General features: G+C 41.2%; 1 protein-coding gene across 1 annotated transcript; it reads left to right on the top strand.

Moving 5' to 3' along the window:
* Positions 1 to 1,470: 1,470 nt before the first annotated feature.
* Positions 1,471 to 18,035, top strand: LOC118835990 (serpin B3-like). Its single transcript, XM_036743353.1, has 8 exons — positions 1,471 to 1,558; positions 2,437 to 2,618; positions 3,391 to 3,462; positions 4,138 to 4,272; positions 7,319 to 7,436; positions 9,732 to 9,874; positions 16,280 to 16,435; positions 17,502 to 18,035. The coding sequence occupies exons 2-8, from the start codon at positions 2,454 to 2,456 to the stop codon at positions 17,901 to 17,903; spliced, it is 1,191 nt and encodes a 396-aa protein (XP_036599248.1). The 5' UTR covers positions 1,471 to 1,558; positions 2,437 to 2,453; the 3' UTR covers positions 17,904 to 18,035.
* Positions 18,036 to 19,091: the final 1,056 nt, after the last annotated feature.

Below are 19,091 nucleotides of genomic sequence, written 5' to 3'. Positions count from 1 at the left end.
TGAAGCATTGGAGTAGGACTTTGTAGGGGCTGGTTGTGGGAACTTTAATGTTTAATATTCATATGGTGATGTAAAGCTTGCAAATGTTTTACATATATTAATTTACCTACACACATGCATACATAATACATATATGTTTTACATATGTTATCTCATTTGATTGATCTTCATAACAACCTTGGGAGATAGGCTGTATTATTACCATCTCACATTTACAACTGAGTTTCCCAAGCTTATACCAGCCAAGCCCAAGCTTTGGAAGATTCCACTTTGACATCCCAGCACCTGTTCAGCTGAGTTAAGAGGAGCTCATTAGCAGGAGGTTGGATTCAGGGTATAGAGTTGTTGTTGTTGTTGTTTTTTTTTTTCCATGAGGGACAGGTTAGGGGAAGAAGGAGAAGAGAAATAAACAACTATCAAAGACTAGCTACTAAGGTCTGGAGGGGCTGTGGTCTGCAGCAATTGGAGAGGGTAGCCTAAGAAATCACTGACTGCTGGAGTGTTTAAGTTAAGGCAGATGACCATTAGGCAAAGTGTCCTACCTGCTAATGGGGCGGACCATTTTAGGATGGCAGATTCTAAGACACAGCTTTCCATTCAGCCAGTATGTATTGGGCATCTGTTCTGTGTTTCACATTGGGCTAGAAGTGGGACTGTGTGACCCTAAGAAGCTAGCTGTGCAGCTGCTTCTCGATTGTTCTGCTGATCTCAGTCTTCCCAAAAGATGCGTGTTTTCTTCTTGACTCAAAAGTGGTAAAAGCGTACCTCACTACATGGATTCCTGAACAGTTCCATGACAAACTATTTTTATGGTAAATGGCATCAAATTTCTAAGAAATTAAGACAATTTTCTACTTATAGACACCCCATTGTCACTGTTCGTAAAGCAAATATTCACCCATTGTTCAAACTTTTTTTTTCCTGCATGTGGGTGGAAATTTTTTTTTTTTGCATTCAAGTTTTAACTCATTATAGGCAAATCCTATGTGGAAGTTTCCAATTTTCAAAAAGAAAAAATAGGGAGAAATTACCTGTTTTAAAGTATTACCTATTTTAGAGCCAGAAGGTCCCACCCGTTTTACAGATGAGGAAACTGAAGCTAAGAGCGGTGAAGTGACTTGGCACAAACATTAATTACTAAGTCCAGGTTTCAGACTCTGATCTTCCAGCGTCAAATCTAATGTTCTTACTCCAACTGCATACTTCATATCTAATGCAAAGTTGTCCCAGAAGTTCTTCAACACGCACCCCCGCGCGCACCCGGCACCCCCGCGCGCACCCGGCACCCCCGCGCGCACCCGGCACCCCCGCGCGCACCCGGCACCCCCGCGCGCACCCGGCACCCCCGCGCGCACCCGGCACCCCCGCGCGCACCCGGCACCCCCGCGCGCACCCGGCACCCGCCGCATCCGCACCCCACCCTCGCAGAGATGAATCAATCACTGGTCTGGCGAGTAGCAGAGTGGGTGGAGCCACCCTGGTGTTTGTACTTTCATTCTTCTCTGGTCAGAAAGAGAGAAAAACTCACCAGACTGACACTGCAGCTGAAAATCAGAAGGTAAATGCATCTGTTGCTTTCCATTCTTTTACTATGTCCAGGTTTCTTAGGGTGTTCCCTTGCCATGCAGTCCTGTAAGAAGTAAGCGTTGTAAGTAGTTTTCTTGGCAAGAGGAAGCCTTGGGAAGGAAGTAAACTGTTAAGGTTGACTAGTTTCTCAGTAAACAGACAAGACAAAAACAGAAGCAAAGGTTCCTGTTAGTGGCCTGTATATGGACTGTATAGTGGACTGTGTATTGAAAGCACTGGTTATGATGAGGTTGTGTGAAATATATTTTAACCCTGTTGACTAAATCAATCTTGACCCAGGAAATCTGTCCCTCCTGATGTAGACGCTCTTTATAAATCCATAAGCATCGTTAAGGGCCTACCATGTGCCAAGCACTGTGCTAGGCTCTGGGAATAGCTAAGATAATCATGAATGATTCATTGCTAGTGTGGGGTGGTGGAATGAGCTGCAGACCTTGAATCGAAGGATCTGGGTTCTAGTTCCATCTCTGTTAACTTATTAAGCTGGAACATTTACTTATTTACTCTCCGAAGCAGCCCTGTGATTAGTGACTTTAAAGATGGCCAAGGTGAAGCCTAGACCATGTGCCCATGGTCACACAACTAGAAAGTATTAAAATTGGGATCCAAGCTTTTTCTGACTCCAAGTCTAGGACTTAATCAACTATGACAAATTTATTGAGAGTAGGGATTTTTTTTCTTCCTTTCTTTTTCCTTTCCTCTCCTCCCCTATCTTCTCCTCTCCTTTCCTCTCCTCTCTTCTTCTGTCCTGTCCTCTCCTTCTTCTTCTGTATTTTTATCCCTAGTATCTAGCTCCGCACGTGGCCTGATTAATTGACATTCAAGTTTTGGGGTTTCTTGTTTTTTTAGGCCTCAGCAACTTGACCATGCCTTCTCTCAGTGAAGCAAATGCCAAATTTGGCTTTAGTATTTTCAGAGAATTCAAGGAAAATGCAGAGGATAATCTGGTCATTTCCCCTCTGAGCATCTCAGCGTTAATGGCCATGGTCTTATTGGGAGCCAGAGAGAAAACTGCGCGTCAGATGCAGGAGGTAAAAAAATACAAACTGTGCTTGGTTTCATTTCCTCAAGTGGCCTTTTTGTGTGTTTGTTACAGAAAGAGGTTTTTTTGTCTTGTTTTTGTTTTTCAGGCTGTGTTCCAAATACAGACTATTGGAATTTTATAACAAGGCCTAATTCAGGGTAATTTTTCCATAGCATGTTCCGGCAGACTTTCATGTGAGATTTGCCTAAGGCTTGTCTCAATCACACAGTTGAAGTATATTCCGAATTGCACTTGGCTTAGATTACAAGTAAGATTTGTTTGCATTTTCTTAGCATGCACCAAATCAGAGGGAAGATTTAAAAAAAAATTTTAATGCAACTTAATTTTCATAATCTGAAAAGTAGGCAGAGCATACCTGTTATTAACTATTAACTGGCACCAGACTGCTTGCTAGGAATCTGGAGCTATCAGTCTGATCCCATATCACAATTCAAGATTTTTTTTTTTAGGTAGTGTTAACACCTCTGGAAAGGGGTGTTAATTGAAACTGAGAGGCTGAAAATAAAACATGGATGTATGTATAGTGCTGGATTTAAAGTACTGGATTAAAATCCCAGCTCTGCTTTTTACTCTCTGTGTAACCATGGGAAAGACATCCTCAGTTTCTTTAGCTGTAAAGTGAGAGTGGGACTTGATCTCTATGGTCCCTTCCAGTTATACATCTGTGATTCATTTACTATTATTTCCCAAATGTGTAATTGGGAGATGCATATTTTTTTCCTTCTGACCCCCATAACAACATTTCATATGTTTTTCAGGTGCTTCACTTAGATGAAGTTACAGAAGGTGGCAGGTCAAGTGTTGGAGATAGTCGTGGTACATCAGCAGAGGTGTGCTACATGACAGCAGGGACTGGGTGATCCATCTGTGACCAATGCATGCTCCAAACTGGGCCTCCCATTATGCAAATGGGAGTGTCAGAAAAATTAGCTCTTCTGGCATACCAGTTTCCTTCTGTTGACTCAGAAGGGAAGAAACTCTCCTTTAATGTTCAAGGAAGTAGCTCTCAGCTGGTTGTACTATATTTGAAATGTGGAAGATGTGGCAACAGGCTCTGGGTGTGGAGGAAAGAAAAAAATACATTTGTTATTACTCAGTCATTTTCAGTCTGAGTCTTTGTGACCCTTTTTGGAGTTTTCTTGGCAAAGATATAGTAGTGGTTTGCCATTTTCTTCTTCTGTTCATTTTATAGATGGGGAAACTGAGGCAACAGGGTTAAGTGACGTGCCCAGGGTCACACATCTAGTAAGTGTCTGAAGACAGATTTGAACTCAGGATGATAAATCTTCCTGACTCTAGGCCAGAAACTCTGTCCTCTGTGCCACCTACTTATTTGTTGTAAGGGAATTTTCATTTTTTTGGGGGGAGATGGCTGGAAGAGTTGTGGGGGGCGTTGGCAGTGATGAAAAAAGAGCATCCATGACATATTAAAAATATACAGAAGAGAGCAGAAGGAAGCTTTTCCTGGGCTAGGATGAGCTCAAGAATCTTCTCTTTCTCTGAAGGCTGCCTGTGGCACACCTGGAGAGATCCATTCCCAGTTTCATTCCCTCCTGGCAGAAATCAACAAACCCAATGATGACTACTCGCTGGCCATTGCTAACAGACTCTTTGGAAGCCAGACATTTCAGTTCCTGCAGGTAAGTGTTCTGGCTTAATCACTGACCGTTTAAATTTAGATGTTGAATACCTTGGTGAGCAAGGTCACATCATTGTCTCTTTCCTAAACAAAGTCCAATTAAGAGAAGTCACAAGAGGTAGTAGGTTAAGATGCATCTCAGATGTCTGGCGTTTTCACATTGGTTTTCAGAGAGTTTTCACCTTTTTGGGTTCGCTGTGCGTTCAGGGTTCAGAATCCTTAGGTTTTCAGGTTCAGAAACTCAGTTTTGCAGATTAGCTTAGAGGTAATGCTAAGTGAGTGCACTAGAGGCTGATTTATAAACAAGAATACCAAGTTATTAATTTACAATGAGGATGTATATTTAGTATGATACCCAGGACTGATATGCATAGGACTCTGCCTAGTGGGGCTTGTCCCATCAAGAGTCTAAATTATAGATCACGTGGTTGCTCTGTGAGCAAAGGATCAGAAAAGAAACCTGATTATTGACAAAAGGAAATTTACAATGAGCTATTATGGCCTGGTATATCATCCTCCTCTTCTACGATAGTGACATTGTAGATGGACTGATGAATTTTTTGCTATCTGATCAGATTTTTCTCAGTATTGTTTATTGATAATAACAATGACTAGCATTCATATTAAGCATCAAGGTTTGCAAAGCACTTTACATATTAACTCAGTTGATCCTCTTAACAACCCTGTGATGTAAGTGCAGTCATTATCCCCATTTTACAGATGAGGAAACTGAGGCTGAAGAGGTTATATGACTTGCCCAAGGTCATAAAGCTACTAAGTGGCTAAGGCAGGATTTGAATTCAGGTCTTCCTGACTCCAAATCCAACACTGTATCCACAGCACTCCTACCTGCCTCTTTGTCACGAAGTTTCTTTTCCAGTTAAATGCAAATTTCCTTCACCATTTGTCCTTTCTCCTGAGCAAAGTGTGGTCTCTGATTAGCTCCATTTCAATTACAATCTGGGAACCAAGCTCTCTCACTGACCAGGGGCTGGCATTAGTTGTACATCCTGAGACCTCTTCCCAAATGGACTTTCCACTCTTAGCAGCCCACACAGATCAGCGAGCTTCTACAAAATAAACACCATTCCTTGAGAAACAAAACCCTTGATTCTGAGCAAAGCAAAGGCAGAGAATAAAACACCATTTACAAAGAAGTCAAGAGGTGCTCTTATAATATTATTCCTACAGAGGCTATCCAAAGTTTGCTGCATTTGCACAGGCAATAACTCAGAAAATTGGGGTAAGGTAGTGCCCATAGTGGTGGAGATAGCCATCAACAAGGAAGAATTGTCCTTACTTCCAGGATCAACATACCTGTCTGGTGGGTAGAGTAGCTACGATTGTGGCGCTGGCTGCCCGTGGTTACATCATGGGTAGGGTGCAACTTTTGATATTGCCATCTGATATGGGGTACTCTGTGTTGCATAAGGTGTTGACACGTCCAAAGCACTGACATTTCTGTGACAGCAACATTTACTTTATCATGGGAGTGTCACAGTATTGAAAATTGTAGCTTACCTTACATTGGTCGCCTTTTAGAGTAGCATCTGCTGATGAGGTTTTAAGGACTCTTAGATGGAGAGCTGGCCTGAGTGCAAGTCCCATCTTTGTGGTACATATTAGCTCTGTGACCCTGGGCAAGTTCCTTAACCTCTCAGTGCCTCCAGGCATGCTTGCTGATCTGCATTGTAAGGGGGAATTCTCCTGTAGTGATAGGAGGAAATCTGTCATAGGTCCAGAACAAAAAGAAAGTAGGCACCATATCATGGTGGCCTATTTCCATAGTATCTCATCCATTTTTTGAGGCCTTCTTCCTGTAGCTACAGAACTGGATCTCTACAGGCTTTTTGCTGACCTGTCCAAGGTGTTTGCCCCGAGTTGCTCCGAAGTGCTCATTGGCAAGCTTAGATTCTCTTGAGGCTCCTAAAGTTCCAAGAATTGGCCTTGTCTGTACCTCCAGAGCAATTAAGGAGAATGCTCCAGATATCTGAGGTTAGAAGTTGATTTGATACAGTAGAAACTGGGCTGGTTTAGAAAGTCAGAAGATATAGACTCACAGCCTAGCTCTGCTACTTACTGTCTGTATGACTTCGATCCAGTAACTCTAACTCCTTTGAACCTTGGTTTCCTCATCTCTGCAATGACAGATCTGGACCAGACAACCTCTGTGGTCCCTCCCAGCTCTAGATATATGATGCCTATATTCAGTCCAGGTGGTCATTAAGTGTTAAGATGGCAATTCCTGAAGCCATATCCAACAATGGGGAAATCATTAGAAGAAACCATTCAACGCTAAAGAAGACCACCTGAACCACCCAGCCATGTGGGGTTTCCATGCTGCCATCTTCAGTGATTACTCAAGAACATAACTCTGACTCTATTCAGTTCCACACCCATCCACATTCAGTTATGTTTTCCTGCCCCACTGTTGGAATAGTATGCGAGGTGCCATCACATGCTTTTTATAGTTATTTATCTAAGTGGTACTTTTTTTGTTTCATTAATCTGTCAGTAGGTCAGTTAGCCATGTTTATAAGCATAGCTTTTGTGGTTAAAAAGGGACTTGTAAACATTGCATGGTTGTTAATATGCTTTCAGTTCTGTTTCCACGTGAACTTTCCAGATGAACTGATCATCATTTTCCTTATGACTAACCGCAGAAACTCATGACCAATTACCATTGAGACAGCATGGGGCCGCGTAAAGAGGGCTGGACTTGGAGCCAAAGAGCCTGTCACTTGCTACCTGTGTGAGCCGGGACACATTTAACCTCTCTTTACAGGTGTTTCCTCATCGACAGAACGATGGAGTTGAGTTAGATAATCTCTCAGTTCCTTCCAGCTCTAACTCTGTAATCACTGGGGTCATGTTTTAGAGCGGTTGAGTAGTACAGTGATTCAGAGAGACTATATGTCTACATTTTGAATTCTACAGTGTTTGAGATATGGCACTTCCCCCCATGGCATTAACTATTTGTATTCTCTGTTCCCTCTACCTGGCCAATCCATGGATGTATGCATTCATATTTCTCTGTTGTTTCAAAGCCCTACTTAGATGGTGTAAAGGACATTTACAGAGCAGGGCTGGAAACTGTGGACTTTTTACATGCTTCAGAAGATAGTCGAGGGAAGATTAATTCATGGGTTGAGAATCAAACAAATGGTAAGTAATGAATAAGAGCTTTACTTTTCCTAATATTTCTAAAGGGTAATATTTAGATACGTGTTAAATTGGGCACTAGATGTAGAAAAATGAGTGAGCTAGAAATTGCCAGGAAGTCTGGGTTCCATCTTAATTGGTAATAATTGGTAATAATCTAGGTCAGTGACTTAGTTTCTAAATCTGGAAATGAGGGTGTTAACTAGACAACCTCTAAGTCCTCTCTAATGCTCTGGACAAGGCCTTTGTTGAGAGGAATTGATCAATGACTTGTCACACTTCTAGCACCTAAGATGAATCTAGTATCAAAGACAGCTTTATTCACATCTCTCTTATGATTGCTCTTGAATATTGCCACCCCTGCCCCATCCCCTCCTTACACCTCCCCACCCCCACCTCCACCCCCAACTGTGATTTCAAAGACTAAAGTCTCTCTCACTTCTAGGGGAAGACAGAGGCACTAGTCATAGTTACTGGTGCTTTCCTCGAGTCACATAGTGTTTATTGACTTGTGCAACTCAACCAACTGGGTCTCCAGCCATGGAAAGATAGCTCTGTTTTTTTCTAAAAGAAAGAATTTTTGAAGAACAGTATTAGCTCTTACACAGTCTGATCCTCCTTTGGAATGACTTGGAACCTTGACCTTTCCATTGCTTAATGGCCTGTCCTCTGGCAAGGATATAATCTCTAAATGTGAAGGATCCACAGAGTGTCAGCAGGGCTTATAAAACAAAGAATTCGAAATGGTCCTAGTTCGTAGCAGGAATGAACATGGAGCAATGGAGACTGGTCCCCAGATTCTGATAGGCTGGAGGGCTCCCTTCTCCCTTCCCCCTTCTCAGCGCAGGCCAACCAGTTTCTTGCCCACTCCTTTGCCTGGTCCAGGCTGCTGCTTCTCAGCATTGATACCCATCTGCCAGGATGGAGCTAACTGCTTTCCTTGCTCCTTTCCCGCTCTAAATGAGCAGCTTGGCACAGAGTTGGTGGCCTGGTGGTATGTGACATGTATGCCCCATCTGTGTGGGATCAGCTGAAGGAATTAGGGACTCAGGCTGCAGTTTGACTGAATTTGCCATAGAAGCCCAAATTCTTAGATGTGACTTAGATCCTAATGTCACAGGTTTATAATTTGAATTTGACCGAAGATGTGAGAAGGAACAAATAATTTCATGGGAGAAGATGGGTATCAGTGAAGTAGAGTATCTTATCAGCCTTTTAGTGGTGTCTAAATGCAGGGATATCCGTAGGCAACAGTGGTGCTACCCTAGTTTCTCCCATTATTACAGAAAATTTTCAGAAAATGTCTTTTTGTCCCATAGTAGGGGCTTCCTCACTTGCTCTCTCTAGCTTAGAATCTTTATCTGTTGTTGTTGTTGTTGAAGAAAACCCCAGTTAGGGTTTTCTTGGCAAAGATGGTTTGGCATTTCCTTTTCCAGTTCATTTTACAGATGAGGAAACTGAGGCAGACAGGATTAAATGACTTGCCTGGGGTCATACAGCTAGTAAATGTCTGAAGCTGGATTTGAACTGAATCCAGGCCAGGCACTCTATCCACTGTGCCACCTAGAACCTTTATGCTGCATCCTTTTCTCCTCATAGTCTAACTTCTTCCATTTACTTTGCTCTGACCCCTGTCTCCACTGAAACTAATCTCCTCTGGCTCAAGAGGTTAAGAATGGTAAGAAACCAGTTCCTGTGGTAATTTGCTAATGAGACAGAATTAGAGGACCTGTTCCCAAGAAATATTAACCAACGCTTTCTTGAGACAAAGCTTGCTTTTGTTTTCTAATCCATTAATGATTCTGGCTAGTCAAACCTTGTAGTAGGGAATGGTGCCACCACTGAAGGCTGCTATATTTGGGTGGGCATATATGGCGTCATGAGGACACAGAACCTCTCTGTCTAAGTGGGCTTAATATAGCACTTTGCTTATAGAAGGTATTGAAGACACATTGGTTGAATTGAATAGAATATGTGAAGCCTTTGGCACCCCAGGAGTGGGGGTGGGGATGGGGGGAAGGACACTGATGCATTGTGATCCCTTTTTAAGAGCTGGCCTTGCAAATGTGAGTGGTTTCAAAATGTGGAAGAATCTTTTCTCTGACCTCATCTCTACCCTGCAAAGACTATACACTAGTTCCACACAATGGGAAGACCTGTTTACTAATCAGAATGGCTTCTGCTAACATACTGAGCTGTAGCCTTTGTGGGCAAACTTCTTGACTCAGTTTTTGATAATGAAAAAAAATTAATATGAAATGTGCTATTTGTTCTTTTGTCTCTTTATTTATATCTAAGGAAAAATCAAGGAGCTATTTTCAGCAGGTACTATTGACCCAACTACTGTCCTGGTACTGGCAAATGCCATTTATTTCAAAGGAAAATGGGCCATGAAATTTAAGCAAGAAAATACTCAAGAAACAAATTTCAGGACAAACAAGGTACCAAAAAGACACTTTCTGATTTCCTTTTTATTAATTTTATTTTAATTGATATCTTTTGTTTTTCTATTACCTTTATTACCTTTTAATCAGCAAGCCTTACCTCTTAACAAAGAATAAAAAATGAAGAGAAAAAATGCAGTTAAGAGAAGCCAACAAACACGGCAATGCAGTTAAACTTTTCAATAATGTTTGCTGTTTTACCTTCAGAAAGTTAGAAAAATAGTCATTTTGTATCACTAGACTAGGAAAAAAAGTTATATAGTAAGACCATGTCCATTCACAAGGACCAACTCTTAATGAAGGAACAAACTAATAGGTATATTTACTAACAAACCAGACAGTATAGGAAGAAGTGCCATGCAAAAAAAAAAATGAAAGATAGCCATTGTCCGTAAGAAGTTTACCATTCAGTTGGGTAAAGACGATATCCAACAGGTAAAATATTTGGAAGCAATGGAAGGATTTCTCAACACAGCACCATAGTTAATTACTGAATGATGGTTACAGATAAGAAATGCCACAGTTTACAGCACAGAGAGGTCTCTGTGGGTTAGAGTGGTTGGGAAATCTTGCTGGTGTTGGTGGAAGAATTTGAGGTGCGTGTCAAAGACAGGCTTTCAGAAGTCACCAGATGAAGGAGGGTATCCTAGACAGGAGGGAAAGCACAAGAGAAGGTCAAAGGGAGTTTTACTTGGAAAAGATAATGATAAGATAAAGGCTGTATTTGATAAAAATTCCATGCAAACAAAAATGACCTTACTATTTCCTGCATGAAGAAGCAGGTGGATTCACCCTGGGAGTCAGATTTATTTCATATTTATATTCCTGGCATGTAGGACACAGTCATAGGTTATCAGAGTTAGAAGGGACCTCGGAGACCATTACATGCACCATACCTGTTCAAACATCTCTGATGATAGTGATGATGATGATCCTTGATACAGGGGAAAGAAAAGTGGCTCCTGTTTTAAATCTCACTTCTGATGGACTTGTCTTGTTCTCAGTCATACTACCTGCTTTGTCCTCAGTGTTCTCAGATGTAAAATGAGGAGGTTAGAAATAGATGCCATTAGAGGTACCTTCCAGCCCTAAATCTGTGATTCCATGACCTTATAATAAATTCTGCAGCATAGAATCATAGATTCAGGAGGCCACTTAGTTCATTGGCCACTTAGTATAACCCATGCCCAAAGAGAGAAGCTAAGCTTCTCCAGATACTTCCTCATAACTTGGTTTTAAGGTGCCTCACCATTCTGCTCACCTCGGTCGGTGCTTTCCAGATAATCCAGATTATTCCTAAATTATAATGTTCAGGACTAAACAGAATGCCCCAGATGTGGCTTGAAGCAGGGCATAGTGTTGTTCACTTGTTTATCAGTCATGTCTGAGTCTTGTGACCTCATTTGGGGTTTTCTTGGCAGAGATACTAGAGTGCTTTGCCATTTCCTTCTCCTGCTCATTTTACAGATGAGAAAATTGAGGCGAGCAGAGTTAAGTGACTTGCTCAGGGATACACGGTTACTAAGTATCCGAGGCTATGATTTAACTCAGGTCTTCCATACTCTAGGCTCAGTGCTCTGTGCACTATGGTGCCTCTTAGCTGCCTTGGCATAGTACATAGTAGATTTTAATAAATGTGTATTTATTGAGTTCTTAAATTCCTGATTGATTGTACTACTTAGCATAGTACCTGGCACATAGTAGGCACTTTATAAATACTTATTAGTTGATTGTTGTTGATCTGTCTAGAGCTAGAAGGGATCTTAGAGATCATTGAGCCTAATCCCTTTATATTACCAACTCAGAAAAGTTAGGCAAATTATTCATATTCACACAACTAACTAGTGATAAAGCCCAACCAAGAACCAATCTAACGCCTTGTTTAGTCCTTTCCCACCATTCCAGGCACACTTTCCCTTTGTTTCTCTTTTTGTGGGCATCCTTCCCTTTCCTCCCTCCCCCTTCCTTCCTCCCCAAAGAGCTCCACAACCTTCAGGCCAGTGCTAGACTCCAGCAGGAGGGAGCATCAATCCCTTCCCTGTTCTTGAAGCCTGCTGCAGGCTTCCTGGCTTTCCCTCTGTGGTTGAGTGCAGTTAGCTTGGCCATTCAGTGCAAACTGTCTCTTTGTTGGCTTTGGCCTGTATTAGTTGAGTCTTGATTCTTCCAGGAGTCTAGTGCATAATTATTTGACCGAATTTATTTTATATATGTTATGTTAAAGAAAAGGAAAATGACAGACTTTCGGGATCACTAGGTACTAGAAATCAGTCCCAGTGAATTATTTTTCTGGCTAAGGACAACTGGGGTTTGGTAAATTCAAGAATAGGCTCTTCTTATAGAAAGCAAGTAAGTAAAGCCTTGAGTAGGTGAAATACATGGTGTGATTTGAGGAGAACCAGGGAGATCCCTACTCCAAGTTACCTCCCTCATTTTATTTATCATCAGCCAATCAGCAAGCATTTCTTGAGTACTCGTTACCTGTCAGGAACTGTGCTGCGTGCTGGGAGTACAAGTGTAAAGAATGAAAGAATTCCTGCTCCCAAGGAGCTTCTATTCTAAAGGGGGAGAGAGCAAGGACACGTGGAAGCATATACAACATAAGTATAAAATGAATAAATTAAAACTATATCATGGTTAAGTTAAAGGTAGTTCAAGAGATAGATTGACAGGCAACACATTTATTAAGAACTTACTATGAGTCAGGCACTGTCCTAAGTGCTGGTGATACAAATATGAGCATCCAAGACAGTCCTAAACTCAAGAAGCTTCCATTCTAATGGGAGAAGACAATGCATAGAGGAGTGTTGGGAAGGGGGAGGGGGAAGCCAGAGTCCTTAAAATTGTGATCCCAGAGAGAGATTCACCGCAAAGGAGAAGAGGGCCTCTGGATAGAGGCTTCTCCAGGGTGGCAAGGCAGCAGGTAAGAAGGAGGAGTCCAGACATGAGTCTGGAGGCCTTTCTAAACAGGGTCCCAGGGAGGGTACTGGCATCTGAAGAGAGTCAGGAAAGGGAGACGGTAAAGAAAATAGATACAGAAGATAGTAGTTGAATTGTATCTTAAAGGAAGAGGGGAACTCCATGAGGCGTCCATAAGGAGGGAGCGCATTTCATGCATGTGGAACGTCCAGTGCAGACATGGAGGTGGGAGACATTTATGAGGAAGAGAAAGACAGACTGGCTGGATTATAAAGTGCAGGAGGAAAAGTAATTCCCAACGTACCTGAAAAGATGACTTGGGGTTTAGAAAGATAGGTTGAGGCCAATTGTAAAGAATTATAACAATTAAACGGAATCATTTTTATTTTTATCCTAGAGGCAATAGGAAGCCATTGGAGTTGATAGACTAGGGGAGTCACATGGTAGATCTCTGTTTAAAGAAAATTACTTTAGTACCAGTATGCAGGATGGATTAGAGTGGTAAGAGACTTAAGACTGTTAGGAATCTGTTCTAATAATCAAGGCAAGGGATGATGAGGAGCTGAACTAAGGTAATTACATAAATGGAGAAGAGGGATCAGATGCCAGAGATCCTGTGGAGGTAAAAGTGGCAACTGACTGTAAATATAGGATAAGGGAGACATAGAAATAGAGGATAGTTTTTGAAGTTGCAAGCCTGGAAATCAGAAAGATGGTGGCACCATTTACAGAAATAGGGAAGTTTGGAAGAGGGTCGGGATAGGGGTGAAAAAAATAAGTTTAGGGGCAGCTAGGTGGCGCAGTGAGTAGAACATTGGCCCTGGAGTCAGGAGGACCTGAGCTCAAATGTGACCTCAGACACTTGACACACTTACTAGTTGTGTGACCTTGGGCAAGTCACTTAACCCCTGCCTTCCCCCCTCCAAAAAAAGACAAACCAAGAAAATAAGTTTAGTTTTGGGCATGTTGAGTTGAGATGTCTTTGGGGCATCAACTTTGAAAAGTCTAATATGAAATAGGTGATGAGGAACTAATGCTCAGGAGAGAGACTGGTGTTGGAGATAGAGATATAGAAAGAGAAATATGTATCTCTAAGATTTTATACATATATATGTATAATTTATAATAATATCTCTAAGATAATATGTGTTATATACCCACAGGTATAGTTATATATACATACATACATATACACATACATGTTCATACATGTGTACATACAGTCGATCTTCAACATTCTCGCCTTTAACTTTTATGACTTTAAGCATTTGTGTGATTTTATTAGTAACCTCATTTTCACTTTCCTATTGGCAGTGACACACATTCCCCAGCTATGCACAGCAGAGATAGAATGTCGGAATGACAGGGTGATACTGAGACCTCACTAGTCTCAAAGTCTTCTGAGCAAATGAGGAAGTTGCTAGAAGCAAAACTTGGCTGCTTCCTCAGCCTAGAGCCAAACTCTTCCTTGGCAGAGGGAGTAGGGAGTGAAGGAAAGAAGGAAGCATAGCTGCGTGGCCTGGGGTGCTTATTTAGAAGAGGGAGGGCATCCTCTTTAGGAAGCTCTTGGTGAGCTCTGGCCCTGCTCCCAGGACTGCTGGGGCACTCAAAAGAGGCTGGAGACCTGGTACATGGGAGTGACCATGCTGGGGTGCTGGCCAACTGAGCTGAGTGATTAGAGCCCTAGCAACCTCTCCCTTAGTTTTTCGGAGGGCAGCTAAAGTAGAGAGGTTTATGGCTGTATAGTAAGCAGTACAACACCCTCACACCACCATCTGGTGTGGTGGAAGGTAAGATTCAGGTTAAAAAATATTTTAGTTTTAAGAATTTTATTTGCTGTACAGTATTTATGGTACCATATATTTAATGTTATGAAAAGTGGATATTGTCTGACATAATTTTTTTTAAATTAAAAATGTTAGCTTAAAAGGTTACAGAATTCTAGAGAATTACAAGTAAGAAAAAATGTTTTGTATGTTACCAGTTTTATTTTGTGTACTGCATTTTCTGGGTTATTTCATGGTTACTAGGTTAGGAAAAGTGCATATTATCACAATTGATGTTTTGTTATAAAGAATTTTATGGAGTAAAGTATTTTTTTCAGCAATCTCTAGTGAAAGATTACAGTTTTTGGTGGTTGCTGGAACCTAACCCCCTGTTTCCCATAGGTTTAATGTGTCCGCATGCATATTTTTGATTACTGTTTCGTAGGAATATTACTCGGATTGAGTGTATGTCTGTGTGTATATAAATATATGTGCATATATACATACACATATATACGTGTATGTTTGCATATATATCCTCACCTCAAGGAGTTTACATTCTAATGAGAAGAAAACAACACCTAAAGAGGAGCTGGAAAGGGGGAAGGGAAGGAGAGGTAAATGCTCTGGCTGTATTATTGAGCTTGACCTTTGAAATTATCTAGCCACCATCCATTAAAAGAAAAAAAAATCACTCCCTGTTAATGTTACTCCTCTAGACACATTTCAACAATGTTAGAAATGAAAAATGGTCAGTAGGTTAGCATAATCAAATGTTATTTTAAGGAATGAGAATTTTTTTTTCCTGTTAATGTTGGTTTACTAATATTGGCCGCTAGATGGAGCACTGGATAGAGCACTGGTCTTGGTATCAGAAAGACTCTACTTCCTGAATTCAAATCTGGCCTCAGACACTAGTTGTGTGACCCTGGGCAAGTCACTTAACCCTGTTTGCCTCAGTTCCTCATCTATAAAAATGATCTGGAGAAGGAAATGGCAAAGTACTCCAGTATCTTTGCCAAGAAAACCCCAAAGTGGGGTCATGAAGAGTCAGACATGACTGAACAGCTATGAGAACTTTGATGATAAGATGAGAAAAAAGTTCCTATTTTGTACTATTCTATGCCAGCATTTTAGTCATGAAAGGATATCAAGAGTTATTTCAAGATTAAAATGAATAGGTGATTTTCAATGAACCTGCTGAAATTAACCAGTTCAAATTTAGCCTCCAGCCGTTTTGTTTACACTATTTGCAAGGCTTCTCCAGGATTCTGTTTGTGGGAAGGCAGAAATAACAACCTGACACTTTTTTGAGGGTTCAAAAGCATCCCACTACTCTTTAATTACTGCATTTAATTTATATTTTCAAGACTTTTAATGTAGAACTATATATCTCCCATCCCCTGGTTTGATGGTTATTTTTATATACCTGACAACAAAGGATTAAAAAATACTTCCAAGGTAGAACTGGATTGTTAATCTGATTTTTTCTGGAGAAATCTGTTGCTAACGTGGCCTGCGCTCGAAAGTTGGTTCTAAAATGATCAATTAGTCAACCCCATGCAGCCAGGGTCAAACCTGAACAGTTTGCCGATGTTGTTAGTTTATTTTTTTAGAAAATACACTGACATTTTTGATATTATTGAATTTTTAAAAGTCTGAATTCTCAGGGAAATAAAGTATTTATTGGATAATTATGTGTTATTTTCTTTTATCATAGGGCACGAGCAGGCCTGTGCAGATGATGAAACAGACAGGCTTCTTCAATATGGGATACATTGAGGACTCTCAGGGGAAGATTCTTGAACTACCATACACAAACAAACATCTAAGTATGTTTGTGCTGCTACCTTCTGATGGCATCAGTTTAGAGAAGGTAAAGAAACTGAGGCTCTTTGCTCATAGTATATTCATACATTTTTTGGTAATCTGCTTTTAAGTTTATGAAACCACAAATAGACATGATTACCTTCCTTATGATGGATTACAGTAAAGGGCATGAAAGAACATTTATTTTGGTGCCTCAGATTACCTTACTTCTCATGAAACATGACCAAGATGAGAGGTCTGAATTTTCTCAAACAAGATTAGGTTTTACAGAGACCAAGCTTGAGGCAACTAAAATGTTATCTACTACTGTGGATCATGCTACAGGTACCTTGTTTTCTCGTTGTTCTGAGGTTAGATGTTGTTTCCACAGAGAGCAAGGCTGTAGTACAGGGAATGTTCTTAGAGACAGTGTCTCCTGCCACAAGCATCTTATCCTCTGAGGGTTCTGAGACTTAGATGTGTTTCCACAGAGAGCAAGCTTATAGTAACCAGAACATTCTCCAAGATATCATCTCCAGCCACAAATATCTTGTCCTTTAAGTGTTAATATAGTTGAGCAGATGTTTGTTTTCCCTCCTCCTTCCTGGAGGTGAGGAGTCCCCAGGTGTCACACACTGCACATGTTTTCTGAATGCATCAATCAGTTAGGCTGACTTTTTTTCCCCTTCCTCACACATCCTCCTGCATACGCATGCACACACAGATCCTTGGGGATCCATCAGGGGAGGAGAGGGGGGGGCAAAGGAGGGGATGGGTAGGGGAAGGTGGTGAAGGAAGGGAGGAGTAGGGTGTGAGGGAAAATGGTGTGGGAGGGGAGTACTAGGGTGTGAGAGGAGAGGAGCAGGGTGAGGGAAGGGAAGGGAAGAAGATGATGGGCAGGTGGACAGCTGGCAGCCCCCTCTCTTGACTCTGGGGAACAGGGATAAGAAACATAAAATACATTGTTAATCCGTGTCTCAGTTTTTTCATGTACAGTGTGAATGGAAACCAGTTTTCTACACACACACACACACACACACACACACACACACACACACGCACCGTTTACAATTCTGATGGTTTAAAACCTCCCTTATAATCGTGACATTTGTCCTTTTTTTTTTCCTTTGTAGTTGGAACAAGATCTCACCTTTGAGAAATTATTAGAGTTGATGAATCCTGAGAATATGGGCCGAAAAAAAGTTAATTTGCATTTTCCAAGGTTTAGAGTAGAAGAGACTTATTCTCTGGGGCCGATGTTGGAAGCTATGGGGATGACAGATATATTTGATACACAAAGTGCTGACTTTTCAGGAATGACAACCCAGAAGGGCTTGGCTGTGTCCAAAATCATCCATAAGTCCTATGTGGAGGTGAATGAAGAGGGAACTGAAGCAGCAGCTGCCACCGGTGGTGTGATTGGATATAACTCTTCTAGACAGGAAGAATTTAATTGCGACCACCCATTTCTCTTCCTTATTCGACACAACAAAAGCAATAGTATTCTGTTCTATGGCAGAGTTGCTGCCCCTTAATAAAAAGCAGTTGGAAACTGATAAAATAGAAGCTCCTTGAGGGCAGGAACTGTTTCGCTTTTGTCTTTGTATGCCCACAGAACCTGTTGCATAAAAGACACTGAACAAATAAATGTTATCTGTTGAATTGAATTTATTCATGCCAACTGAGAACTGCGTGAAATAACTGGGATGTTTCTTTTTATTTTAAATTTTATTCTTGTTTTCCGTTTCAAATTTTCACTTCCTGTACTTCTCCCCTCCCATGGAAAAAACAAGAAACACTGTGCCAATTACATGCATGAAGTCATGCAAAACATATTTCCACATTAGCCATGTTTCAGAAAGGAGAAAAATAAAGAAAGGGGAAAAATATGTTTCAGTCTGCACTCTGAGTCCATCAGCTCTCTATGTGGAGATGGATGGCATTTTTCATCATGAGTTCTTTGAAACTGGTCAATCATTATAATGATTAGAATGACTGAGTCTCTCACAGTTGATTATTTCTATAATACTGTTATTACTGTGTACGTTGTCCTCCTGGTTCTGCTCACTTCACTTTGCATCTTCAGTTTATGTAAGTCTTCCCAGGTTTATCTGAAACCACGCTGCTCATCATTTCTTTAGCACAATAGTATTTTATCATGATCATATACCACAACTTGATCAGTCGTTCCCCACTTGAGGAGTTATGGCTGAAATCTAAGAGTCTGGGATGCTTTCCCTTTCACTCTTCTGAACTACCTATTCTAGTTACCCAGGTCCATGACCTAGCTGTCATTCTCTACTCCTTACTCTCATTCACTTCCCATATCCAAGTTCTACCCTCTTGTCTTCATTCCCTTCTCTCCTCTGACACTACTGCACCCTGGTGCAGGCCCTCAGCACCTCACATCTGGACAATTGTATTAGCCTTTAGGTTGGTCTCTCTGTCGCTCCTCAATCCTGTCTATCCCCTACTTAGTGCTCCTAAGCAAAGGGCTGATCATATCAACTCTCCCTCTCTCTCTCTCTCTCTCTCTCTCTCTCTCTCTCTCTCTCTCTCTCTCTCTCTCTCTCTCTTCCTTTCTCTCTCTCTCTCTCTCTCTCTCTCTCTCTCTCTCTCTCTCTCTCTCTTTCTCTCTCTCTCTCTCCCTTCCTCTTTCCCTCCCCTATTTAACTCCTCTTTTACTTCTGGGGTCAAATGAAAATCCTGTTTGGCTTTTAAAT

This window comes from Trichosurus vulpecula, chromosome 1, assembly GCF_011100635.1.
Source record: "Trichosurus vulpecula isolate mTriVul1 chromosome 1, mTriVul1.pri, whole genome shotgun sequence".
In the NCBI taxonomy this organism is placed as follows: Eukaryota; Metazoa; Chordata; class Mammalia; order Diprotodontia; family Phalangeridae; genus Trichosurus; species Trichosurus vulpecula.
The sequence above is the reverse complement of the archived record's forward strand: the minus strand, read 5'-3'. Positions and strand labels throughout refer to the sequence as shown.